Source organism: Colletotrichum phormii (assembly GCF_030913505.1).
Source record: "Colletotrichum phormii strain CBS 102054 chromosome Unknown BDP81scaffold_5, whole genome shotgun sequence".
Taxonomy (NCBI): Eukaryota; Fungi; Ascomycota; class Sordariomycetes; order Glomerellales; family Glomerellaceae; genus Colletotrichum; species Colletotrichum phormii.
The window spans coordinates 1,065,100-1,088,894 of NW_026851447.1; the positions used below are offsets into that span (position 1 = coordinate 1,065,100).

Consider the following 23,795-nt stretch of genomic DNA (forward strand, 5'->3'; position numbering starts at 1 on the left):
GAGGGTCAGGGAGGGCCCGGAAGACGATGACACGGGTCAGCGGAGGTAACACGGGGAGAAGGTTGTGAGTGAGCAGTAAACGCAATGCTCATGCAGAATGACACATCCAAAAACCTAACTATTGGAATGCGAATAGTTGAGACTTGTTTTTTTCCACATCTCGGATGTGGGGGGGGGGGGGAGGGGGGTGAGGTGGAAAAATCAACAAAGGGTCGCGTCAGAGATGCTATGTCGTTATACTCGTAAATATAGGGATGTGCGGCGAAGCTTCCTGCAAAAATTCTATGCACGCAGGCGGCAGGTGGCAGCACGCACACCTTCCTACACAAGAAGTAGTCGTGACCGTGCCCTTTGAAGAATCGAATAGGAAAGAGCGCCACGGATACGATACCTTCCTTCCATCCTAGCTTGACGGTACCTTGCGTGCTTACCTCACTCAGTCTTCACCTCATGTAAGAGCCCTCAGGTCTACTTGCCTAAGCTCTCTTAGTGAGCCTCAGGTAGGAATCCGCAAAGTACGTTGAGGAGGCACGCAAGCACGGATGGCACTTGTTTTCTGCTTCTTTTGCAAACAGCAGACTCCAGAGACATTTCCATCCGACAACTGCCCACGCACCACGCCACCGATCCATAGCAATCTGCAGCCAAAATCTACCTTACGCCCTTTACGGTTCACCAGTAGGGATTCGTTGTCGCCCAAGCGCCCTATCGACCGCCTTGCTCCCGAGAATATGAAAGCAGGTCTGGGCTGTCTGCACGTCTGACTGTGTTCCCTGCCAAAAAGCCCGAAGCGGAATGGACGTGGAAGCTTCACGGAAGAGAGAGAAGCCATTGTGGCAAAATGCTTGCTTCTAGAATCCTTCCCTTTCCGTCTTAGCAACCTTCCAATCTCCGTTGCTGGCTGGTCCCGAGTCCCGACCATCAATTGGATCCTGATCCTTCTTCCGCCCCAAAATCTCCGTCCGTGGGAGCGCCAACAAACGCACGCGGTATCCTCATGCTTCCTGGCAGGCACCGGGGTGGAACCTCCTTCAACCTCCTCTGCTTGGTGACTGGTCGGCGGCTGCGGGTGGAACGCAGCACTGAAGTCTGACACTGACGCGCTCGCGGCGATGCAGTGGCAGCATCCAACGAACGACGTCCGACATGGGTTATCTTGTTCAAACTTCGCTGGAGCCCCAGGAGACCACGGAGACCTAGCCCAGGCCCCAACTTGCAAGTCACGTACTCGCTCTCCAAATCCTGGATGCTTGTCTCCGAATGGAGGCTGGAGCAATCAGCCAATTGAACCCGTGTCGGGGACTTGGTTGGATATGGAGGGGACAAGGAACACATGCTTGATGGAAGGCTGTTCTTTTTCATTCTCAACACCACAACCACGAAACCATCTGATCCCGGACCATGCCTGCCACATGCACCTTGGCCCTTTTACCTGGCGTTTACCACCTGGAGCTTGGAACAAGACATTGTATACATTGGTATGTGAGGATCCCTTGGGAGTCAGCCCAGTTCCACGCTCCAGCAGCGTGTCGCATTGCGGTGTACGAATACAACAGCTGAATGGTCCAAGGTACGATGCAGGGACCCAACGACGCAAAAAAAGATCTCCGTAGCGCCGACGGCGTCGCCGGTACCCCGAATCGCACCGCAGAGACGGTCTTTACTTGTCGTGGACTCGTGTCTATCCCACCCGACATCCGCTTCAATGAATACGTCCGGCCTCAACTGCCCCAATCTCCCAGCCCTCGTAACTTCGTAGGACGGTAGGAAGACCGAAGGTGCCCATGATACGCTCTTACTTTCGCACCGAATGCGATTCAAACTCCAACCCCAGGACGACGGGACCGGGGAGGCTACATGCCCAGGCGAACCCGGCCGGCCGACCCAACAAATAGGTTACCGTCTCCGAGTCGCGCCGCGCCGCCGATTCAAGTATCGCAGCGGCGTTGAGCGCTACACGGCCAACATCCGTTGTTGGGATTGTTGGGAGGAAACCCGATGGCTACCAAACCCTCGAGTGCAATCTCAACATACATCCATCTTCCTTTTTGACATCTTAGGATCTGTTCGTTGATATTCTCACTTGCTGGGTCTTCATGGGTCTGTGTTGGTCTCGTTTTACTCAAGCAGTGCTTTCTGTGGACCTCGACTGACCCTTGACACACACACACACACACACACACACACACACACACACACACTCACACACACTCACACACACACACACACGCTCTCTCTTCCTCCGAACCACCACGGATACAAATTTGCCCACAATCTCTTGGCCGCATTGACATCAAATCTAGAAACACCAGCCCGGCGACGAGTCTCCTAGTCCCCACAACTAGCGTAAGGTGGGATGGCCATCTACACAGGGACTGGATCTTGAGCGTCTGAGCAGTCTTCGGCTATCGTTTCGTGCCAGCGTTTGAAGCTGTCGCTGGCAGAGAATACGAACACCGTGAATGACTTCGTCGATGGTGCGATCTCATGGCCAACCAGTGGATAGCATCGCTTCTTTCTTGCTAGCTGTATTCACTAGGCCGCTCCCTGGCCAATTTCTAATCTTCCTTCGGATTGCTTGTTCCGCACAACGTGCCCCAATTCCGCTCTTGAGGCAAGCTGCTATCCATACCTACATGGAGGGACATGACTCTCGACGGCCCGCTCACGTTCCATGTCCTAATACAGACACGCAGAGCACAACTAAACTGATACTGGACCCTGTTCTCGTGCCCGGGTCTGTACTGTCAACGATCGGCAGGAACTTTAAGTCGATCTCCCTATCCCCAGGCTCCGCCGCCCGTCCCAGATCCCGCGGAAGAGAAAGAAAGGATGAGAATACTCGGATTGCATGTTGCTCGGACACGTGTAGTACTTGGTAGACACACGCGGAGTGGCAGAAGAGACGAGCATAAACTCTTGGCACTCGATCGCTGATTCCTGGCAGCGAATTGACCGGTTTGCTCCTCTACCTACCCGCCTCCATTTTCATTCCAGCTCCTCCACTCTGGTTTGGCGGGCAGAAAATGCTGCTTGAAAGCGTAAAAGGCGAACCCCGAGTTCCAGTTTTCTTGCCATCAACGATTTGACAAATGTAGTCTATGCGCGCAAAACGGCGCGGGGTTTCCGCTCACCCAGAACTGGTCTCGCAAGTAGGAAACGGGTACTACCCAAGTTGTACAGAATTCTCAACGAAGCCCCCTTTCTCATGAAAATCTCGGTGGGTTTTCGCCACTCGGAAGCGCCATTCACTCGACAATGCAGCCGCCTGAGTCGTTGGACCCCCTCCAAAAACCCTTACGAGTCTGCGCGCGAGGAGCGAAGCGGAAGAAGAGATGGGGCTGGCTGAGAAGAGAAACCGTGCCCACACTCCTCCCGCCTGCCCCCCCTTGGCGACCATCTCACCTTGTGTCAAATCGGCGGGACAGCTCAGAACCCCTGGGTCGATCGTGGGAGCTGGACCCTAGCGTTTTACGGAGTCGTAGGAGTTTGGTGGTGGCGCTTGTATAATTATTTCTTCCGCCTGTCTCTTCTCCCTGTTAGATTCTTTCGGTATCAAAGCTGTCAGCCTGCACTCTTGGCCTCACAGGGCTCAACTCCATAACACCTCGGTAGCGTGGAACACACGTCCGTTTGACCGCCGGGTTCATGTTTGCCCCTTCCAAGGAAAGGGGAAAAAAAGAGAGAAAGAGAATCCGTCGGGGCCCCCAACGACAACGCGTCGAGGTTGGGAAAAGATCCCCTGGTCCCATACCGGTGGCTTCTACATCCCCGCTACCCTACGCGCTCGAACGTATGTCGTTACGTTAATCTTTTGTAGAAAAAAATGCACCATATACTTCTCGTGACATGTGAGCTTGCGGCGGCGGCGGCGATGGGGGCCATCCAACGGGGGGGGGGGGGCAAAGTCGAAAGAATAGAATTGAGATACGATATGCCCCAACCATGGCACTTCAGATCAGAGAAGCCAAGGAAACCAAGCATCCCAAAAGTCCGGTGCGGAAGGGATTCTCGCCGGCGACCCGCACCTGAAACGTGTAACTCGTTCAACTTTTGGCTCTTTCGGTCTGCCTGCCGCTGGGGAAAGGCTTGGTGACTTCCCAGGTTGGGTTGCCTCCATCCGGAAAATCGGTCCCCCGCAGGACTTGGGAGCAAACAATCTGACTTGGCCTTGGTCAGTTATGGATTTTTTTTTATTTTTTTTTGCCGCAATGGCCTAGCGTATTTGAATGTGCGGCAAGGAACCGGCAAGGAACCGGCAAGGAGGAGGGTGCTCCTTGGTCCGTGGCTTGAGGACGTGAGGACGTCGTGTGTATCCGTACCGGTCTCTGGAGGGGTTTTCTCGTTGTACGCGGCCGGCACAGGAGCCGAGCCAGCCATTGGGTGGCAGTGAATTCGACGAGACGAAAACGATTCAGGCAAGGTACACACACAGTAAGCATTTGTGTGTGTGTGGTTTTGCGTGGTCCCGTGAAGTGGAACTGCGTCTGGCCAGCTGTCACGATATCCATTCCATCGCCTTCGGCAACGCATAGTTGCCTGGATCCGATCTTGGACACCCATGTGATGGTTGAAAATTCTGGTTGATGCAAAGTCCAGCTGGCTAGGCTAGATGGTAGAAATCCGAGCTGCCATGGCTCTTTCGGCCAAGTCAGGGGAGGCGGGCTTACACAAGTAGTGGATGCGGATGGCTTCGTCACTGGGGCATCTGCAAAGGGGATTCAGGAAGTTGTACTGGCGACGCAATATCGTCTTGGTATTTTCCTCATGTTGAGGTCTTGTGCAAACTTGAAACGGGTGCCCTTTCCATCTATCTTCGAGATGCCAGGCACAAACAGTAGTGTTCCGACACACATTCAAACAAACACTTGTACAAACAATTCCAACAAGCCTTCCAACCGGGCTTTTTTGTGGTATCCATCCGAAAACTCCCAATGTCTTTCAACAACGCCTGGCCACCCGAGGAATCCCAAGTCCCTCTCACGAATAAAATAGTAATAACGATAAAAATGTAACCCATCTGGAATGCCCAGCCAAAGGCTGGTGTCCATCCTTCCATCATCCTGTTTCGGATTTGCTCAACATTATGGTTCTTCGACGGTTCCAAGGTCCACAGGGGATTCGGGTCCATCGATCAACGTTCTGCAAGCTTTTTTGAGGTGTGGGTTGGCGTCTCAGAGATCGGCGAGATCAAATTCGCCGCTGAAGCCCTTGTTGAGAAGCATGCCGGCGATTCTCAGACGTTGTTCTGGCAAGTCCTCGCCAGCGTAAGCGTCGATGGCATTAAGACCAAGTGCAAGACACATTCCGTTGGTGATCGTAAAGACACCACAGTCGTATCCGTTGGTCTGCATCGGAGCCTCATGAATGACTACCTTCCATTCGCTAGCCTTGTAGTCACCGCCTAAGAAGGCCTGGACCCAGTTCAAGGCTCTGGTAGTATGAGTGGGCGAGCCGGCAGGATTGAAGGAATCCATGTGCGAGACGGTTCGCTTCTTGGGCCGGATGACGAGCAATGTCCAATGGTTGTTCTTACAGATGGGCATGAGGATCGTCTCCAGGTTGAGGAAGTTGTTCTTGTTGATTCCGTAACGGCGAAGTGCTCGTTCAGTGTTCTGAACGCCATTCTCCTCTAGTCTCTTGTAGAAGAATGAGCCCATGGCCACGCACACTCGGTTTGGTGCCTTCACGTCCACGGCGCCTGCAGCTATATTGACGTATCGGTCGAGCCATTGCAATGCGCCATTGACAATTTCATCGTTGAGCCACACGGTTGGTGGGACGACCATGGCGAAGTCGTGCTTTTTGAGGGGAACGCTTTCAGCTGTCGTTGCGAGTGTCAGCGAGGGATTGGCTTGCATCGTCGCTTGCACCTTCTCGACCCATTCGGCCGGTAAAGAGGTGACCAGAGGTCTCTGAGGAACGCGAAGCCCACCCGTCGCCAACAGTCTCTCCTCCCTTGCCTGTCTAGCTTTCTTTTCCTCTTCCTCTCTTCGGCGTGCCTCGTCGACGTCAAGCAGCAGCTGCAGCGCGAGAGAAAGATCTTCAAGCTCCTCTTCCTTGTCGTCCGAGATGGTCAGACCTGCTAGGGTTGGAGGGGTAAGTGGGCTGGGTGGGCGGGATGACAAGTCCTGGGATTCGTCCTTGGCGAAGAAACCCTTAGCTTCAAGGCCATTCAAGGATTTATTGAGATGCTCCAGCAGTTGGGGTTGACAGCGGGCGGCGATTTCGTCGCCATCGCTCTCTTCTGATACATCGTCTGACTTTGGCGCGGTACCTAGCTGCCGATTCGACATCGAAGTGCTAGGGCTGTCCGACGAGCCGTCAACTTGGGCATCGCTCAGAGGGCTGGCATCAACAACGTGTCGTCCCAATGGCGATCCGAAAACGGTAGGAGAGCCAAAAATTCGGTTGAGGAAGCTCGTCGATTTCGCCGGTGAAGAAGATTGCTTGGTAGATGGCGAGAATTGCACTCTTTTGAGGCCTCTTGACTTCTGGAGTCGCTTCAACGAGGCAGGAGACTGGTTGTCTCTTTTGAGGACAGAAATGGGGCTTGGTTTACAGACCAAGTCGTCTGGTACCATGCCTGGGGGTGCGTTCTTGTACGCAGCTCTGCGCTGGGATGCGATGTCGGCCAATTGGTCTTTGACAAACGTATACGCTTCCGTAGTTCTTGCAGGAGGATAGTAACTTCCTGGTTTTGCAATTTCCTCGGCGGGAAGAATCTGTCTTTGATCCGGGGCCTTGATGGAAGGTTTCGCCTGGTTCGAGACTTCGATGTTGGTCGGGATATCTGGGAAGCTGCCGGGCATTGCAATGTCGATCCTCGAGATCGGGTCCTCAGATACTTCAATGCCGAAGCTTTCACGCCCTCGGAAAAAACTCATGACCTTTTCAACTAAACCAGTCCGTTGAACGAGTCCAGGCATTGGCTTTCGACTGGCCAGAGCAGCCAAGTCGGCACTTAGTCCTTTGACAACGCGGCGTGGGACGCCAGCCTCGACCAGCAGAGAGTTGCATTCATCAGGGAAATGCTCGAATAGGCGCTGGGCCACGGCAATAGCGACGTTCTCTTCGGGGCTGAAAGTATAGTTCATGACTGACTGAGGGACCTTGAAGTTGGTCTTCAGATCCGCCAAGAACGTATGAGAGTAGATGTTCTCAAGTATCCAAGCAGTCTGCCGGAAAGCGTCGAGGTATGGACCGAAGACGTAGATCTGCTGCTCCTGAGTTTGGTCGTCCAATCGAGAGACAGGAGACCCTTCCCTGGATTGTGATCGCCTCTTTTCGATCCGGTGGCAAATACGCCTCAAGGTGCGGACGAGAGGGGCTATGTGATGCCAGTGAGCGATCCGTGTCGATTCATCTACCCAATTGAGATTGGTTTTGGTTAAATCCGTATTGGTAGTGAAGCTCTCATCGGCAAAATCATCGACAACCTCCAACCTAATGCGCTTCGTGCTAGTGTTGCCATTCTGCTGACCACGAGAGAGCCTCTCAACAGCAATGAGGTTATGGTTGCGGGGGTACACTGTGACTAGATTAGAATGAGCTCGTCACCGTCTTCTTGAAGCAAGCTAACCGTAGCCAACAATGTTGTTGGAGACCTTTGTGACCGTGCCACGGACTGATGTCATGATACTGGTGAGCCAATTCGTGTAGGCTCGAGGTCTCTGTCACGAATAGTTAGCATCGCCCTGTGGTGAGATTATCAAACAACGTACGTCTTCTTCGTTTGGGTCCAGAACGGCAGCACCTCGAGCGTTCGCAAGCGGCTCCTGCAGAGGCTCCCTCCCATCCGTCGCATTCGCCAGGATGAGTTCGAACTCCGAGTCCTCAGCTGGTCGCTTTCGTGACGGGGTCGTGGCAGGTGAGCCTTGGTCCAAAGACAGTAGTTCCTGTTCGATAGGTTGAACCGTAATCGTCTTCTGGCTCGACCCCTGAACAAAAATTCTTCTAGTTCCCGAACTGTCGTTCACTTCTATGAGTGTCGGTTCGTTGGGAGGGATGACGATTGTTTGCTGGCCTGGGCTGAATGACCAAGCACCTGGAGGCGCGGTTGGCGAGCTGGATTCCGAGTTGCACTCACTGTCCTCAGACTCCGACTCGGCTTCTAAGTTAGAGTTGCAGAGATGAAAGCTTGAGGATGGCTGGGAGCACTTTCTCGTGGAGACGTTTCCGACAGTAGTACGATTGCCCTGGATTCTTTTGGCTGGCTTGAGAATTGGACCACTCGGGCCAAAGAGATCGCTTCTTTCCTCGTGCTGGATGACAAGTTCCTTCAACCTGCGGCGGCGTGCTCGATACTCGGCGACGTGGGAAGCCAGGGATGGCTTGTGTAGATTAGGTTGGTGCCGAAGAGTGGCGGAGATAGGCGCGGGTCTCAAAAGCGTGGCCACCGGTCTGAGATAGGCGGACTGCTGAGACCTGGGGAAGGGTGTCGCCTTGATGGGGGGCTGGCGAACGAAGGGATCTTCCGCAGGGTACTTCTTGTACTTCCGATTTCTTGAAGGGTTCCGTCCTGCGCTGCGCGCTTGAGCACGGAATTGCAACTTCTTGACCTTCGCTGCAGCTGGTGTAAAGAGAGAGGAGCCAGTAGGTTCCGACGATCGCGTGGAAAGGGCACCTCCGTTCTTCAAAATCCCACGCAAGGGCTTTCGGTCTCTGTGAAGCGACTGAACAGTTTTGGCTGGCCCAGATGTCTCCTCGGACTTCTTGAGCGTGGCGTCTCTCTGATGCTCCGCTTCCTGGGCCTTCTGGCGCGTAGCTTGAGCGATCTGCGACTGTGCGACTGGAACTCGGTCGTGGCCGATTTTGGGGTCGTCGGTAGTTTGAGTATGGGCGGTCAGTTGCTGAGTAGCAATAGTACCGAAGAGGGGAACGCGGTGGTTGAAGCCTGGGTTGGCGAGGGAGTTGACGAGGGGGGTTTGGATAGGACTGGGTCTGTAGGTTCTGGGCTTCTCGGTTTCGGGTGATTTTTCTCGAATGTGTTTGCGAGCGTCGAAGAAGTCGGCTAGTTTCTGAGGGTTCGGGGGGAAGCCTCGGCGGCTCGGTATCTGCTGTCGGTCTGGAGCCATATTGGTTAGCTTGGAAGGTGCGTTGCTTGAAGATGAAGCAGGAAGCATCATGAGAGTCAACTTTGACTCGGCGCGAAAGGCGCGAAGAAGCAGGCGAATATGAAAGGTGCGACGAAGCAAAGAAAAATTGAATTCCGGGGTGTTTACTGTGCTTCTGAAGCTGCGCGATCAGGAATTGGTGCGAAGGCGCTTGGTTGAATCGGAAGGCGAGTTGTGTCGCGATGCTAGAAATCGGTCGTGATGGAAGGTTGAAATGGGTTGGAGGTGGGGGGTCGGGGAAGAGTTGGGGAGGCTCGAAAGGCAACGCGCTCTTGTTGTTGTAGAAAAAGAAGGCGCACTGCTGTTCATTGAGAAAAATGCTCAATGTAGGTAGCAATGAGAGATCGAAACGGCATGCGCGCCTCAAAGAATTGCACGTTGGAGGAAGGAAGGTGCAGACGGCAGACACGGTGGGGATTGGATTTGAGAATGGAAGTTGCGATGGAGGTCGTGTTTACCTAAGGTACGTAGATTATGTGCCTAGGGTACTACCTGCCTCCACTAAGGTAGGTACCTACCCAGGTAGGGAATTCAGCTTCATTTTTCTGGTAGCTATATCGCCCCACTAACCCAATAGGTGCTCACCTGTCACTTCAAGCGGCGAAAGGAGCGAAACAGCTTCAAAAATCGACACAGTGGTTTGCTTAATGAATTCATTCATCCATTAAAATGGGATTCACTTCTAAATACATCAAGGCCGCTTACGTGGATAAGGTCACTGGGAACCTCAAGAAGGATCTAGACGGCCCGTGCAAAGTAATTGTTTCCGAGCAAGTGATTTTCACTTTATAATCGATGTAGGCATAGCATGCAGCGTTTGCTCTCTCTTGGTTGAATAAAGTTGCAGACGGTGCTATGGTGTCTATCCATCCTGAAAGGTGAAATCGGAATAGCCTCGCTCTCTTGTAAAAATCCAACTCATGTTTCGCTCCAGTACGCCAGTAAGTAGGAACCCAAGTCAGTATCTGTACACCGATTTCTCTAAAGAAACCTCTCTAAACCTAAGCACTGTCACACTTCAAGGGCATCACAGCTGGGCTAGCGTCTCTCCGAGCTTCTTGGTGCAGAATGTGCCAAAGTACTCGTTCAATGCACCAACCGTGCCGCTGCCCTCCACCAGCTTTGCGACCATACCAACGTAACCGTCAGGACGCACAACGACAACGCCACCCTTTTCCTCATCAAGTCCCAACTTGGCGTGCGCTGCAGCCTTGGCGTCCGGCACGTGGCGGTCCCACCTGTCATCGGCGTAAACATGGTCGCGGTACCGCCCCAGCACCTCCGGGACATCGCGCGAAATCTCGATGTTGCTTCTCTTTGCAGAAATGATGGTGCAGAATGAGAAGAACTTGCTGTGAGGGTTGTGTTGCTCGTGGTGTGAAACACTGTCAACGTCTTCTCTAACATAGGCGGCGTAGAATGACCGCTTGTTGTTGAGGTGACTAGCGAAGTCTCCGAGGGCCTTGCGAGTGACTGAAGGCTTTCCAGCAAAGACGAAGATGCGGAAGGAACCGTTGAGCGGGATTTCTTGCTCCAGGTGGACAACATTGGCATCGACAACCCTCGTAACGTCGGCGTTCATAAACAGGCGGCCGGTGCGGAGCTTCGTACCCTCGGGGTGAATCAAGGATGATTTAGCCCGGTGTGATTCGGACCAGTTCAAGACATTTGGCTTGTAGGCCACGCCGTATCCGCTTGTGAACTCGCATGACTCCTTGAAAGTCTTGATGAAAGCATTTTCGGACTGCTCCTTGCCGGCGTTCTCGGTGGCTGCCTGAGCTTCGCTTGCGGCATCGGGCCGTTGAGAGAACAGCTTGGCATACCTGTTGTCGAAGTCTAGCAACGTCTCAGCCACGTCCCTCCTCTCAGTCTCGTAGGTCTTCAAAATATCGCGCTGCGCGAATCCTGCCTCTACAGCGTGGATCTTCCAGGCCAGGTTTTGGGCGTCAAGGAATGCAGTGTTCATGCCTTGACCGGCTTTGGGCTGATATTCTAGTTAGTATTGGAGCTGTTTCCGTTCTTGTGTGGATCGCTTACGCTGTGGGTGTGGCAGGCATCACCTCCAAGGAATACCCGCTGATCGAGAGTGTAGCGGTCTGAAATTCCTTGTCCAATAGGGTATACTGAATACCACTCCGTCCTCTCCCATTCAATGGAATACGGCTCAAGAATGCGCTTAGCCGACTCCTGCACTTCCTTCTCACTTGCCGTCTTGCGTGGGTCGAAGTCTGGGTCCGTGGAGGATGCGATTTGAATGTACAAACGGACCATGTTGTCCTCTCGAGGGATGACCATGATGGAACCGTGCTTGCTGTGAATCGTGCATTTCATCTAGTCCAAAATCAATATGGGCCTCGATAGACTCATCCTTAGCAAGTGTGCTTACCTTGATATCGGGAAAGTCGGTCTTGACAACGCCATCCATGACACCCCATACGTAAGAAATAGGATCCTTGTGCTTGATGCCAATCTGTAATTGGTCCCTGATGAAGGAACGAGCACCCTCGCCGCCGAAGAGGTATTTGGCTCGCAACGTTTCCTGGGCGGTACCATCGACATGCTCAAGTTTGACCTCGACAGGGTACTCGGGGTTTTCGGCCTCGTTGGATGAGAATCCCGTAATGGTCCAGGGCCTCTGAACCTGCACGCCGTTCTTCTCCAGGTCACCCAGAAAAACGCGCTCGATATGGCCTTGGTGCAAAAGGGTCGTGAAGGGGTACCTGGCATCGATGAACTCTGGGCAACTCGCCCAGGTTCCAGTTCTGGCGATTCCGTTGCCCGACTTGGGCGGGTCCCAAAAAGCGACCTCGTAGACTCTGGCAGGCTTGTGGGCCATGATAGCCGACTTGAGGCCCATGTTGCGAAGAAGGTCGAGCGAGCGTGGTTGAATGCCGTCAGCTCTTCCAGTTGGTGTCGGTTCGGCTCGGTTGTCAATGTGCTTGATTCTATATCCCCATCTGGCTAGAATGGTTGACAGCATCAAGCCCACAGGCCCAGCACCTACAATGACTTTGGGAGGACGTGTTAGCGTGTAGCTCACTGTGAGTTCAGGTAGCAGGGACTTACCAATATCATAGTAGGTGCCTGACTGGCGATCAGGTTGCGTCTCCATCGTGCGAATATAAGAGTAGACTTTGGTTGAATCGAATTGGTGAAAGCAAGTCTATGGGAGCGGATGAACAGCTTGCGGGGCTTCCAAAGTTCAGTCAATAGAGGGGAATGTTGCGCCCAGAAGTGAGAGAAGGATGGTGTCGTCTAGAGAAGAGTCTTTGGGGTAAGGGGAAAAGGCGGCGAGTTGGCCTTATATATAGTGGGAGACCGATTGGCGGAGAGATGTCAATCGGGGCATGGATGGAATAGACGGCGGGGAGATATTCGTGGACGACTGGACAATGAGACCGATCCGAAGGGGACCAAGAGGCCGGCGTCAACATCGGGAAGCAGACTAGGGACGGCAACGTAGGCCGGGAACTCCAAATCCCCACACTGGGGTGCCACTTGGGTGGCTTTTGGCACCCAGAGTCACGGATGTGGCCATGTGCGCCTCACGGTGCCCATCAAAAGGGCCTCGAGTCTAGCCAATCATGGTCTATGGGAATAGAACGACCATGTTATCCGTACAGGCTTGCATGGTTGACCCGTAGGCGTGGCAGGCACGTCATGGAGACACTTCCGAAGGGAACCGGGAGGCTTTGCTGAGTGAGGCGCCCCCCGCTGAGTGAAGCTTCCACTGATTTGGCCGGCTGGGCATCCCTGCTTGGGGGAGCTCAGGCTTGACAAAAGAGACTCGGGTAGTCGAGTCGGCAAGTTGGCTGTGGGGCAGCTCAGATTGGCTTTTTGGTGGTTGTGCCTTTTCCTCAGCAACTCCCACGACTGAGTGCCAAAAAGGCAGTTGGAGACGGCATCTGGGTGGTGGTCGGTACATGTTTCGGGACAGCTAAGCTTAGCTCAAGACCCCACCTGCCCGACAGAACCCAATCACAGCCTGGCTCTTTCCAAGGATGGCTACCTATCTTGGGACTTGGGGTCCTCGGAAGTTGGAGAAGGCAAAGTGCGGGGAAAAGACGGTGCAGCTGCACCCCGAGGGTACTTGCCGCTGGCACCGACCGAACCGAAATGTCGATTGCAACCTATGGAGTGAACTGTGGAATGAAGAAGGAATTGACAGGGCAGGAGTTGCCTCAACTTACTCCGAGTGTCCGCTCAGCTCCACTGCACTCACTCTACGAATCAAGTGACATTGTTTTTGTCGTTGTAATGCAAGGCGCGATGCCAAAGCACACGTGACCGCGGCTGATGTCTCCGTTTGGAAGGCTTGATTGCGGTCTCATCGTCAGAAATGAGGTAGGCGCGTAGCTCTTTGTATGTATGTTCCACTCAATTATAGAGGAGCGTGTAATACGCATCGAATTTGCAATGTGTTTCCTGAGTACGGATACCTCGTTACTATTTGGAGGTTGAATCGGCAAACCCGTTACTGGAAGCCGCACGGACGCGTGCGGTAGAAAGCTGGACGGAACCTGTCCGAAGAAGCCCCCGCCTACCATCACGCCTTCAGAATGTGCATTTCCGCATCGTCAACGGCCCTCCGACAACCGCGAACATGTCGACTCGCCCAAACGAAATTCCCAGTCATGAACGTACGGATGGACATGTAAGGCACCTCAAGGCCTGCGGGCAGCGTTGCATATCCTGCATCGTGCCATGGTTGGTGGTTCTCCACGCTCCATGCGCTAGCCACCTGTTCCGAGACGGGATCAACCTAGCACGAGGCTAAGCCCAGGCGTGTGCTCTGCGGTTGATGCAATCAGCATATCCTCCCGACATCAAAAGACAACGAATTGCTCCTATGGTAGTAGTCTATTTCAGTATTGGGACTTAGACTAATGGCGTACTGCCTGCGCAATACTACCTTGCAAAGGCCACCTGGTCGCTTTGCCATCGTCTTGCTGAGTGGTACGGCCTGGGTGTTATATCGATATCCAATTCGAGATTGCCGGGGCCTTGGCAACTTGATGTCCGATAGGCAAGCTGCAAGGGCTTCTTGAACAGTATCGACATTTGGTGTTTGGACCTAGCGATCTCAAGATTTGTAAACTCCCCAACTATGGGCATTTTCAGTACCGTTGGATCTCACAGGCTAATTTTGATTCGGCCGAGAAGGGTTCTTTCTGCTTGCTTCAAGTGAAGGCACTGGGGCTGGGAAACAGAGATACTTGGCTTGAGGTAACCGGCAACAGGCGGGCTGAGAGGGCACCACATACGATCTGGGAGACCAGATCTATCAGTGGCACATCTGGTCGAGTGACCTGCCGCATCAAGAGCAAAAGCTTGCCCTACTGTAATACTTGAACTTATGGAACATTCAACCCGGTTCTGATTTGTTGGCATGCTTCCGTGTATCGCCGACAGTTTGGGGAGGGCGGAACACCTGCGCCTTCCAACCTCGAGGCGTGTACTTTCCTTAACTGCCTTCGTACTTGCCTGACGACAACGACCACACTTGCCTTCTCTTTGATCTCTGCGGTTGTTCGACCTCCGCGTCTCCGTTCATGTGCGAAGGGAGCGAAGAATCTGACGTCCTGTCTCTATAGCCTGTGTCTTCTCGCTTTCTTTCCTCCAGGGTCGCCGAGAACCCGGAATCCTGTATGAGTGCAGCGCCTATGATACGGTCGATTGCGACGACGACGACGAGAACGCCTTCCTACACCCAGCTGTATGCCGCCATGGCACAGAGAAAGTAGTAGATAGTGCCGCATCCCGCTCACGAAAACCCCCGCGAGACGCACTTCACCGTGTCAGACCCGTCTGACCACTGCCGACTATCCTAGCTAACTCCGGTAACCCTGTAACCATGCGGAACCGGCTTAGCCTCCAAGCCTGGGTTGAGTCTATTCAGACAGCTGCCCAGGCCGATGATGAGGAATGGCGTCGAAGGCTAGCCAAGATGGGAAACGAGTTTGCCCAGGACACTCTGTCGCGCAACGGTTATGACGAAGGAAGTAGGTTGCCTCCGGTCAACTCAGGATACTGGATATGTACTAAGGATGCGCAGAGTGTCGCAACGTTCTTGTCAGATACTGTGCACACATACCCCGGAACTATCAATACCGGGACGGTGTTCAACTTGTAAGTCAGACACTCTCCGTTTTACTCTGCCAATATGGATACCTAGCTCATGCTTTCCATGCCAGGTGTTTTTGGTTCTGCGCGAACATCTCGGAGACGAAAATCTGGATCTAGCTGGTGGCGTGCTATACGAGTTGATCGAAATTGACTGCCAATATTCTGATGACCCAGGTGCCGAGTTCCAACGTTGGAAACATGATCATCTCAATCGACATGTAAGTTAGTAGCACAAGTACACTGCAATCCCCATTTACTAATCTCAACACCGCAGTCCAACCTTGAATTGCCCCATATACCTCATATGAGTACGATCACCTCGTCCATACGGCCCACAGTCAGTCTTGTGCGGTGGCGCCAGCAGCATTCGAGTCGATATCCTATCAGACTTTCAGACTATTACCCATCGACCAGGGTGAGCTCGAACGAGCCAAGTTGCATACGCAGTCGCAAAGCTTGGATGATTGACCATACTATGTACGTTTCGACCCGCGAGGGTGGCACCTGTGCTTTTCGCAGTCCCAACCCTAAAGAACTGCATGAAATGCAATGGCAGCTTGGCACCGGGAGTGCTGGCAGGTTCGTCAAAGAAGAAGAAGTTATCCCGGCTACTTCGATTCACCAAGGAGCGGAGACGAGCAACTTGAACGACAATCCCGATGACGATACTATTCCTGTGGACAGATCAGACCTCAGAAGATCCCTGTCTCTCCTCCGTGCGCTAAGAAAGAGAAGAGACCCTTCGATGTCTCGAGATGCCGGAGGACCGCCGCCTAGGAGCAAACGAATTAGTTGGTTCACAAATATGTTTGGACTGGAGACGGTTCTCTCCTTTCGAGAATCTCCTGATCCAAAGCCTGTACCGCTGCCTGAAGGCTGCGTGACACCGCATGCGATTTTTGCTAGGAAATTTTCCTTGATAGCCGACAATCAGCCTCTGCCGCCGTCGATGTCTCACGAGATGATGCCGACAGCGGATATCAAGGCCAGGAAATTGCTGGCGGATGCTGCCGTGCAGGGAGTGATGGGCCCTTCCTAGGAGTTTCGTGGCCCTTTCACACCTCAACTCGGCTTTGATGGCGGACTGGACCATCGACGAGTCTTTGTTGACCCTACTGCTGCGTCATCCCGCGCAAACCGATTTCTATCTCACGAGACAGCTGCCGGTTCTCGTAGGCAAAGCGACGTCGGTTCCCCTAAGCAAGCCAGGACACCAAAATCTCAACGCGGCCACGACTGGTTCGGACTGGATACCGCTACTCCAGAATCCGATACTCAAAGACAGAGTCCCCGTGCGCGGAGCGTTGGCGCCGAAAGATCACCAGGCATGGCTCTCGGCGACTCTATGAGGCGCGACTGCAAATATCATCCTCTCTCCAGCAGTAATTGGTTCGGTCTAGATGGTACTGTAGACGACGATGTCGGCACGAGCCCGCCAGACCGAGATCGCGCCCGTTGCAAATGTGTGGTGCGCACACCATGCGGGGTCGCCGCTAAGAACGACGGATTACAAGCGCCAACAAATTTTCGTTCGAACTCACAGACCATCCGGCCTACTGCGCGTCACTCTGGGAAGTGGCAGGATTCACCCAGGTTCTCCCACGCCGGCGGAGAGCGTGGTGTTCCTGATCATCGATGGCTGGTGGCAGACATACCAAGGATACACCCTGTCAACATCGTCGAGATCAAGACCCACAAACTGCGGCTTGCTCCATCACTCGACCAACTTCGCGGCCCAACTCTTCCAGCCAAACTTGCGATTCTATCCAGAATCTACAGCCCTCCCGATGATGACGGAGGCCGGAAAATTGCCACGGAAGATATGCTTGGGAAAGCTCGAGAGCTGACCATCACAAAGCAACAACCCGTCCTTCGTGACGTCGGACGGGGGTCTCGCTCCAGCGGGATGGCCTCGAGCGATCGATCGGAGAAGCTTTCTCATTCCAGGACATCGTCTAGGCCAAGTTTGTCTGAGGGCCAGGATCCTATGAAATCTAGTAGGTATTTTCTGCTGTTTATAGGCCAAGTTGAGATCTCCGGTACTAACACCCGTCGCTCAAGCGCGGCATCAACCGTCGCTCTCGGCCTTCTACGCCTATGTTCAGAGTGACGGTTCTCCCTCGGGGTCAAATGATGGCTCGCAAGAAAATATAGGCGTTGTCCGGGGATCTCAGGCATCCTACAGCGACTATCAAACGGAAGAAATATGGGCAGGGCAAGGCAAGACGCGATCATCCTTGAGCCTAGAAAAGGTCGCTGTATCTGAACCATTAGCGTGTCGCGATACACAGCCACTGGAGCATTCCCTTCTACGTAGGTATTCGGCGAGGTGTCTGGGAAGATATAACTAATGCAACGTAGCTGGCGATGCGAGGAATCAGTCATCGTCTCGGATGGAGCACAAGTCGGAGCCGAGAACTGACGATGTCTCGTTATCGGAAGACTCTGATGCGTGGCGCTCCTTACTGATGCTTGAGGGTAGGCAGCCTGGTTGAATGAGCGGCATTTTGCTGCTGTTCTCACGTCCCTGTTGTCCTTGATCTTTCGTCGTTGGCCATCGTCGTCCCTCTCTATCCCGCTGGACCCAATTGTAGCTAATTTGTGTATTCCAATCGAATAGACCAGCGCCCCGCCTTGGATCAGGCCAGGCACTCAGTTGACTTGGAAGCCATTTTCCCGCAAAGAGGTATGTAAACAAACACGCTTGCTTCACCTTCCGGCAGGTTGCCGCGCGAAATTCACTTCCACTTCACCCATTACCCACCTCTCCTCTTTTTCGATTTTCAGCAATGTGCTGAAGGCTGACTTTCTCCATCTCAGACCCTTCATCTTATCGCAGTCGCATCGAGGCTTGGATTTCGGAACTTCGGGCGAGTCAATTCGAAGACCCTGAACTCGTCGGCCCATTTCCTCGGCTTGTCCTACAAAGATCTCGCTCTCTGCTACTGCCAACCGATCGACGTGCGGGACCCGACTTCCGCGAGGACTCATTTCGCTCAAGGGTTGGGAATCTCATCGAGTCCAAACGTCAACATCAACGGAAATCTCGCTCTGTGGGCTCTCGAATCTCTGATCGGCGTCATACTCGAGAAACAACGTCGACGATATCGACTGATCTCCCCATCATGACACAGGACTCGGAGATGCCGGGCGTCAAAGGTCGAGTGGCGGTCCCCTCCGCAATCAAGGGTAGCTTCATGTCAGTTTCGCCCAAGAAGCATCGATCACCGTCGCCTCAGAAACACAAGCCCAACAAGTCAGTGCAGATCAATCTGAATTTGACTGAAAACCAGATGGATAGATTGACCGACGTGTGAGTATTCTCTGCTAGGAGATGTAGACTCGGATCCGTGATTGACGAGTGATCAGGTTCAACAGTACAAGCGAGTCGCCATCTCGCCGTGGCCGAGTGGACAACTTCAGTCGACCTCGGTCGCCCGAGCGAGACATTGACTTCGCTGAACCCTCCACTGAACCCTTCACTGAACCCCAATCGTTGCCTCGGGGTCATGGAAATCCTTACCATCAGAAGTCTGCCAAAAACGCCAAAGCCCAACAAAGACGTCTCGAGGAAGGCCACGAAAGCGACTCCACTACTTTCTCGGAGTTGATGCCAAGCTCACCTCCCAAGGGCCACAAGGCCAAGGGCTCTCTGGCATCGAGTCTCGCCGAGCGTCGCCAGCAACACACACCCAAACCTGTCCACGTTCAAGATAGTCGTCAGTATGGGGCTATTGTGGAGAATGCTGGCGGCATGCCCTCTGTCCGTCCGCCTATGACCCCTGATAACCCTTCTCCCGCGAAAACCGTCCAAGCAGATTCGTCCTCCATCTACTCTCAGAGTGAAGGCCATCCTAGCCCTCTCCGCATCCACAGGGACGATATCCCGCGACACATTAAGCATGTGTTGGAGTCATACAGCGGCTGGAAGGACTCAAAGGCCCCAGCGCTGGTTTCCGACATGGGCGGCCGCGGAGGGAGCCCGCCCAAAGGTAGACTGGAAGCTCTCAAACAACCAGTCATGGACGCAAGTGATATATACTCTCCTCTCCGGCCTTACTTCGCCTATAAGGACCTTCCCGTACAGAGAATTGCGGGTAAGACCCTGATTGGCGAGCAAGGATGGCTTGAGCGACCCAGCAACACTCCCGACCGCAAGAGAAAGGACGGGTCCCCAAAGAAGCCCGGACTTCTTGACTACCTCAAGAAGATTGCAAAGGAAATGGTAAGACGTCCCTGAGCTTCAGCGTCCGTATTCTGAGTCATCATCTAACCCAGTGACAGACTGAGAGCAAGACTACTCGAAGGCCGAGGGATATGGAGAGGGAGGCGAAGGTCCAGAGAGTCACGATCTCTCTCGATCCCCGTGAGCAGAGTCTTCTTTACTGCGAGCTCGAGTTCCACATTAGCAATGCGCTGCATGCCTACATCACGAACGAGCTGAACCACGGCCGTCTGAACCCTGACAAACTCAAGAAAATTGCCGATGGATGGACGCACAAGGGTCGCCCACGAGTCGTGGGATTTCGCTACGACCTGGAAACACAACTCGATCTTGTCCATCTACACATTGACGAGTTCCGGTTCTTTGGCCGCCGTCAAGGCAACCCGACGGAGATCGCCGGTCTGCTTCACGCGATGAAGACCAACGCACGATCTTTGCGCATTCGCACTTACTGCCAACCTGATTCCGTCATCGCCAAGCAGCTTGTTGACTCGCAATCTCTCTGCAACACCATCGGATGCTCGGAGACTCAGCAGATAGCCATCGCCGAGATAGCTCAGTTCTTCAAGGTCATTGTGGAGAGGGAGCAGGCTTACCGAGCCAAGCTGGATCGCGACAACTCTACGCAAACGCTGCCGCATGGCCAGGGTGATCGTCAGTGGGTTCCATCCAGGGAGCTGGTTGAAGGCGCGGATCCATATGGTGGCCTTCACTTGATTCCGGACGGTTACGATGTTGGTAAGGAGACTCTTCGATACAACAACTAAGCCGTCACAGCCTGTCTCTTTCCGATGCTGCATAGAGACAACGACTGAAATGGTTTTGACAACGTTTACGACAGGTCACAGGTGCAAATAATGGGCAAAGGTTGCACGTATGGAGCAGAAGGGAGGTGGATGCACATGAGTTGGTCTTTGGGCTATGGGCGTTGCTCGGTGTCTGCCGTTTGAGCTCGATGTGCTTCAGCCCGTCATTGCCTTGCTTTTGCTGCTTGAGAGCACATGGGATACGCATTATGAACCTGCCACAGGGTCTGTGGCAGCTGATGAGAATGAGGATATGCGGTACGAGCTTTGTAGACCAAAAAGACAATTGTAGGAATAACTTTATTGAGGCATCCGTAAGGGAAGTGTATAGCATGATGTGATATATCTGGTCTTGCTGCATGGGGAAGATTTCTCGGGACAACACCTCCACCAAGAAGCCCGAGGCGTAGGGTTCGATGACACAGGAAGCATCGGGACTTCAACTCATTATCAACTCAAAAGAAAGAAAGAACTCATTAGTCGTCAAGTCGTAAGGTGATATTCATGTACAATCAATGCCGGCGGTGAAGCTCGTCCCGACGGTCTCAATTCCTGTACGAATAGCGCTCTTCGCTTCGCAGTCTTCCACCACGGCGATCTTCATATCCATAGTCAGGATATCCCTCATTCCACTCGTCACGATGCCGGTTGCGCAGGCGCCCTCTGCCATGATCCACGTCGTGGTCTCTTCCCCTCCCCCACTTCCTCTCCCAAGCCAGTTGCTGCTCTCTATCCCGTTCACGAGCAGCCTCGAAGCGTCTCTCAATGGCGTTAGCGCCCAGGCCTCCTACGAGAGCCCCGACGACGGTGGATATAACCCGCGCTTTCTCTGCCTCACGGGGCGAGCGCGGGCGGTATGTGCCGTTTTCCATTTCCTTGCGAGTCCGGGATCGGACGGTGGCGTCGGAGACTTCGCGTGCTGCCAGGCCACCAACGACGGCGCCTAGAAGGCCTACGCCGATGCCCGAGGATGACTGGGTGAAGGTATGGTCGACAGCGTGGCGGGCTTTGCCGATGGGGCTTCGTGGGCGTGAACGCGAGCGTGGTCTGCCTACTGCGTATGCTTGAAGTGGGAGGGAGCGTGGGCGATAGTGGGGTTGGGGCGGGAGTTGCAAGGCGTTTGAGTCGCGGGGGGAGAGCGGTGATTCGGGAGGGTAGTATGGGTGGACTTGAGGAGGAGCGTCGACGGGGATGGCACCCGAGATGTAAGGGCCGCTGGCGAGCGGAACGGGGCCTCGGTCCGGATATACTACCTGGATGGGACCGGCGCCGCCGCCGGAATAGTACTCGGGGGAGTACTCCCTCGCGACGGGAGGTGGGTCGTCGCGGCGATGGTGGCTTGGGCTGCCGGGGCGGTCTTCCCGGATCTCGTGCTCGTAATACCTAGACATGACTACCTATGCCGAGTGGCGTGCAAGACTTTACACCTTTGGAGTGATGTCGGCGCGGTTTCGATGGAATGAGAGAACTTTCCGAAGCCAGTCGATCGCGCCGTTAAGAAGAGTTGTTCAACCTGGAGGTCCAATGAACTCGGCGAGACAGAATCTGCGCGAGGCTGGGCGGAGAAGACGAAAAGTTGAGTTCCGGTTGGAAGAGCCTTAGGGAGTGATGACAGGGGATCTTTATGCGGTTGGTAGTAAGAAGTTTGCTGCAATCGCAAGTCGACGCGGAGTGCAGAGTCGTACAAAGCACACAGCAGCGGCCGTAGATGTAAGAGTGCGTTTCTTACGTGGCGACGCCGAGAAAAGGGATTTCGAATTTGAGCGAGGGAAAATATCTGAGCTTAGCTCCGGGCAAATAAATCTTCAGGTTGTGTAAGCTCAGTCTGATGACTAGGTCAAAGAGTCCCGGAACTTAGAAGAAGGCCGCGGGATTAAGGTAGAGAAGGTCGAGGTCACAGCGTTTGAGTGAGGGAGGTACAGTACCTGTGTGCGTTTGTAACACGGCAGATGGTTTGCTGTACCGCCGTCACACTCGAAAGGCGGTTGGGGATAGGAGTACCTTATCTACCTCGCTGGCCAACATAGCCCTCTAGGACCTATGCAAGATGGAGATCCTCGACTCTTTTCTGTTTGCTTTCTATGAGAAACGGGCGGGGTACACACCTCGTTTCTCTTGTAGATTACCGTCAGGAGAAGGTAACGCGGTCCGATGTCGTTCCCTTACCTTTTTCGGTATGTGTCAAGTTGCAGGGGTTCTACACGTATATTCGAGAGGTGGGTGGTGCGATGATGTCACGCATAATGGATGAGTAGGAAGGGACAAGGACATGATACTCGGTGGGAAATTCCCAAGTTCAAGCAAGCATGGAATTTGCCCGAGCATGTGCTACCGGCGTACCTAGGGCAATTCGTTGCGCAAAATACACGGAGCGTTGCTGACGTGGGATTGTTTAGGTAGCCTTAGCATGTAGTTGGCTTCACTATCCTACTGCAAGTCACAAATGGCACGAATACTAAGGCAAGGTCGTGCAAGATGCAGAGTTGCGGAACTCTTCTCAAACTGCCGTGTTGAGCCTCATCCACTATCACTCCACTCACTACATCGGCGTAATCTTGCTTCTCCACAACCCGAACAAACGGCTGTGGTAAGTTGAGTTCCATCTGCTGGGTTGGTGCTGGGTGTGAGATGATGCAGTCGTAGGAAGTGAAATGGCGATAACAGGAAGAAGAACGGCGACGTGGAATTGGACAGCTTACCGAAGATGGCCCCGCCACTCTTGCTAATTTAGGTGGCGTGACCATGCAACGGCGCTGCCATTGGTCATCCTAATACGTGGCCGTTCCCTCCCAAGCTTCACATCGGCAAGAAATCAGCAGGCTTTCCACGAGGCACTCACAGCGGAACTCGCCGACTGCGCGGGCGTGTCAAATGCAGCGACCCTTCGATGGCGAACTCAAAGGCAGCCCTGAGCTGACTTCCCCCTTTTTCCCAACAAGTATACCTCGGCGAACGAATCCGAAGCCAGCCCTCACAAACCCGCGAGAATCGGCTCGCCGGCGGGAAACAGCCCCGCACACCGGGCCGGCCCCACAGCGGGTACCCTCTCCGGCCATCACAGAGGTGCTATCGTCTATCCGTAATAAGGTGGGTTCATTCCAAAACCACTCACCGCCGTCCGCCTTAGACATACTCGCACAAGCTCACCACCGATTCGTGATCGCCGGCCTCCCACCCGGTTGTTCGTACCGCTCTGGCTAAACATCGGCTGCATGTAGCTCCACGGTTCATAGTAGAGGCCTACCATCTCCATTCAAGAAGGTCGTCTATTCTACACTTCCACGAACTTCATTGGATGACCTCACGCTCTATCCCAAATAGGTCATGGAGGCTCCTCTCAAGCAACTAACTCGTTCCTCCTTATACAGTAGAACTTCCGGGCTTTTGCCGGCCGTCGCGACTTCCTGACTCTACGATCGTCTTAAAGAGTCGTGATGCTCCGCGCACCTCGTACTACTTTCTGAAAATCTGCCTTAATCATAATTTTAATATCTCAGAGATCAAGGTTTTTCGGTATCCCCC

General features: G+C 53.7%; 7 protein-coding genes across 7 annotated transcripts; 4 read left to right on the forward strand and 3 right to left on the reverse strand.

Annotated features, from left to right (window-relative positions):
- The first annotated feature begins 1,017 nt into the window (after nucleotides 1-1,017).
- Nucleotides 1,018-2,135, forward strand: BDP81DRAFT_179725 (uncharacterized protein). The gene is made up of 2 exons (XM_060582262.1): nucleotides 1,018-1,478; nucleotides 1,571-2,135. Exons 1-2 carry the CDS (start codon nucleotides 1,113-1,115, stop codon nucleotides 1,757-1,759), a joined length of 555 nt encoding a protein of 184 aa, XP_060448181.1. The 5' UTR covers nucleotides 1,018-1,112; the 3' UTR covers nucleotides 1,760-2,135.
- Nucleotides 2,136-5,174: 3,039 nt separating this feature from the next.
- On the reverse strand, nucleotides 5,175-7,637 carry BDP81DRAFT_313873 (Ulp1 protease family protein; the record flags this gene model as incomplete). The annotated part of the gene is made up of 2 exons (XM_060583939.1): nucleotides 5,175-7,531; nucleotides 7,583-7,637. 2 exons carry the CDS (start codon nucleotides 7,635-7,637, stop codon nucleotides 5,175-5,177), a joined length of 2,412 nt encoding a protein of 803 aa, XP_060448182.1.
- A 2,131-nt stretch (nucleotides 7,638-9,768) lies between these two features.
- Nucleotides 9,769-12,466, reverse strand: BDP81DRAFT_343750 (FAD binding domain-containing protein). The gene is made up of 4 exons (XM_060586063.1): nucleotides 12,183-12,466; nucleotides 11,503-12,125; nucleotides 11,154-11,447; nucleotides 9,769-11,100 (listed from the first exon to the last, which is right to left on the reverse strand). Exons 1-4 carry the CDS (start codon nucleotides 12,226-12,228, stop codon nucleotides 10,144-10,146), a joined length of 1,920 nt encoding a protein of 639 aa, XP_060448183.1. The 5' UTR covers nucleotides 12,229-12,466; the 3' UTR covers nucleotides 9,769-10,143.
- Nucleotides 12,467-14,970: 2,504 nt separating this feature from the next.
- BDP81DRAFT_512658 (uncharacterized protein) lies at nucleotides 14,971-16,281 on the forward strand (the record flags this gene model as incomplete). The annotated part of the gene is made up of 4 exons (XM_060595800.1): nucleotides 14,971-15,118; nucleotides 15,172-15,245; nucleotides 15,311-15,460; nucleotides 15,517-16,281. 4 exons carry the CDS (start codon nucleotides 14,971-14,973, stop codon nucleotides 16,279-16,281), a joined length of 1,137 nt encoding a protein of 378 aa, XP_060448184.1.
- A 217-nt stretch (nucleotides 16,282-16,498) lies between these two features.
- On the forward strand, nucleotides 16,499-18,119 carry BDP81DRAFT_179790 (uncharacterized protein). The gene is made up of 4 exons (XM_060582263.1): nucleotides 16,499-17,239; nucleotides 17,304-17,555; nucleotides 17,604-17,928; nucleotides 18,063-18,119. Exons 1-3 carry the CDS (start codon nucleotides 16,570-16,572, stop codon nucleotides 17,735-17,737), a joined length of 1,056 nt encoding a protein of 351 aa, XP_060448185.1. The 5' UTR covers nucleotides 16,499-16,569; the 3' UTR covers nucleotides 17,738-17,928; nucleotides 18,063-18,119.
- Nucleotides 18,120-18,367: 248 nt separating this feature from the next.
- Nucleotides 18,368-20,234, forward strand: BDP81DRAFT_312861 (uncharacterized protein; the record flags this gene model as incomplete). Its single annotated transcript, XM_060583844.1, has 3 exons — nucleotides 18,368-18,555; nucleotides 18,612-19,467; nucleotides 19,533-20,234. 3 exons carry the CDS (start codon nucleotides 18,368-18,370, stop codon nucleotides 20,232-20,234), a joined length of 1,746 nt encoding a protein of 581 aa, XP_060448186.1.
- A 584-nt stretch (nucleotides 20,235-20,818) lies between these two features.
- Nucleotides 20,819-23,520, reverse strand: BDP81DRAFT_391666 (uncharacterized protein; the record flags this gene model as incomplete). The annotated part of the gene is made up of 2 exons (XM_060587571.1): nucleotides 20,819-21,670; nucleotides 23,407-23,520. The coding sequence occupies 2 exons, from the start codon at nucleotides 23,518-23,520 to the stop codon at nucleotides 20,819-20,821; spliced, it is 966 nt and encodes a 321-aa protein (XP_060448187.1).
- Between the last annotated feature and the right edge of the window lie 275 nt (nucleotides 23,521-23,795).

What these genes read in the sequence shown, in the direction of transcription:
- BDP81DRAFT_179725 (XM_060582262.1), top strand. Translation starts at nt 1,113, where the DNA reads ATGCAGTGGCAGCATCCAACGAACGACGTCCGACATGGGTTATCTTGT. An exon ending in ACAAGACATTGTATACATTG is followed by an intron (nt 1,479 to 1,570) that starts GTATGTGAGGAT and finishes GAATGGTCCAAG; the next exon opens with GTACGATGCAGGGACCCAAC.
- BDP81DRAFT_343750 (XM_060586063.1), bottom strand. Translation starts at nt 12,228, where the DNA reads ATGGAGACGCAACCTGATCGCCAGTCAGGCACCTACTATGATATTG. An exon ending in AGGCACCTACTATGATATTG is followed by an intron (nt 12,126 to 12,182) that starts GTAAGTCCCTGC and finishes GTCCTCCCAAAG; the next exon opens with TCATTGTAGGTGCTGGGCCT. An exon ending in CCGACTTTCCCGATATCAAG is followed by an intron (nt 11,448 to 11,502) that starts GTAAGCACACTT and finishes ATTTTGGACTAG; the next exon opens with ATGAAATGCACGATTCACAG.
- BDP81DRAFT_179790 (XM_060582263.1), top strand. Translation starts at nt 16,570, where the DNA reads ATGGCTCTCGGCGACTCTATGAGGCGCGACTGCAAATATCATCCTCTC. An exon ending in CCAGGATCCTATGAAATCTA is followed by an intron (nt 17,240 to 17,303) that starts GTAGGTATTTTC and finishes CCGTCGCTCAAG; the next exon opens with CGCGGCATCAACCGTCGCTC. An exon ending in ACTGGAGCATTCCCTTCTAC is followed by an intron (nt 17,556 to 17,603) that starts GTAGGTATTCGG and finishes AATGCAACGTAG; the next exon opens with CTGGCGATGCGAGGAATCAG.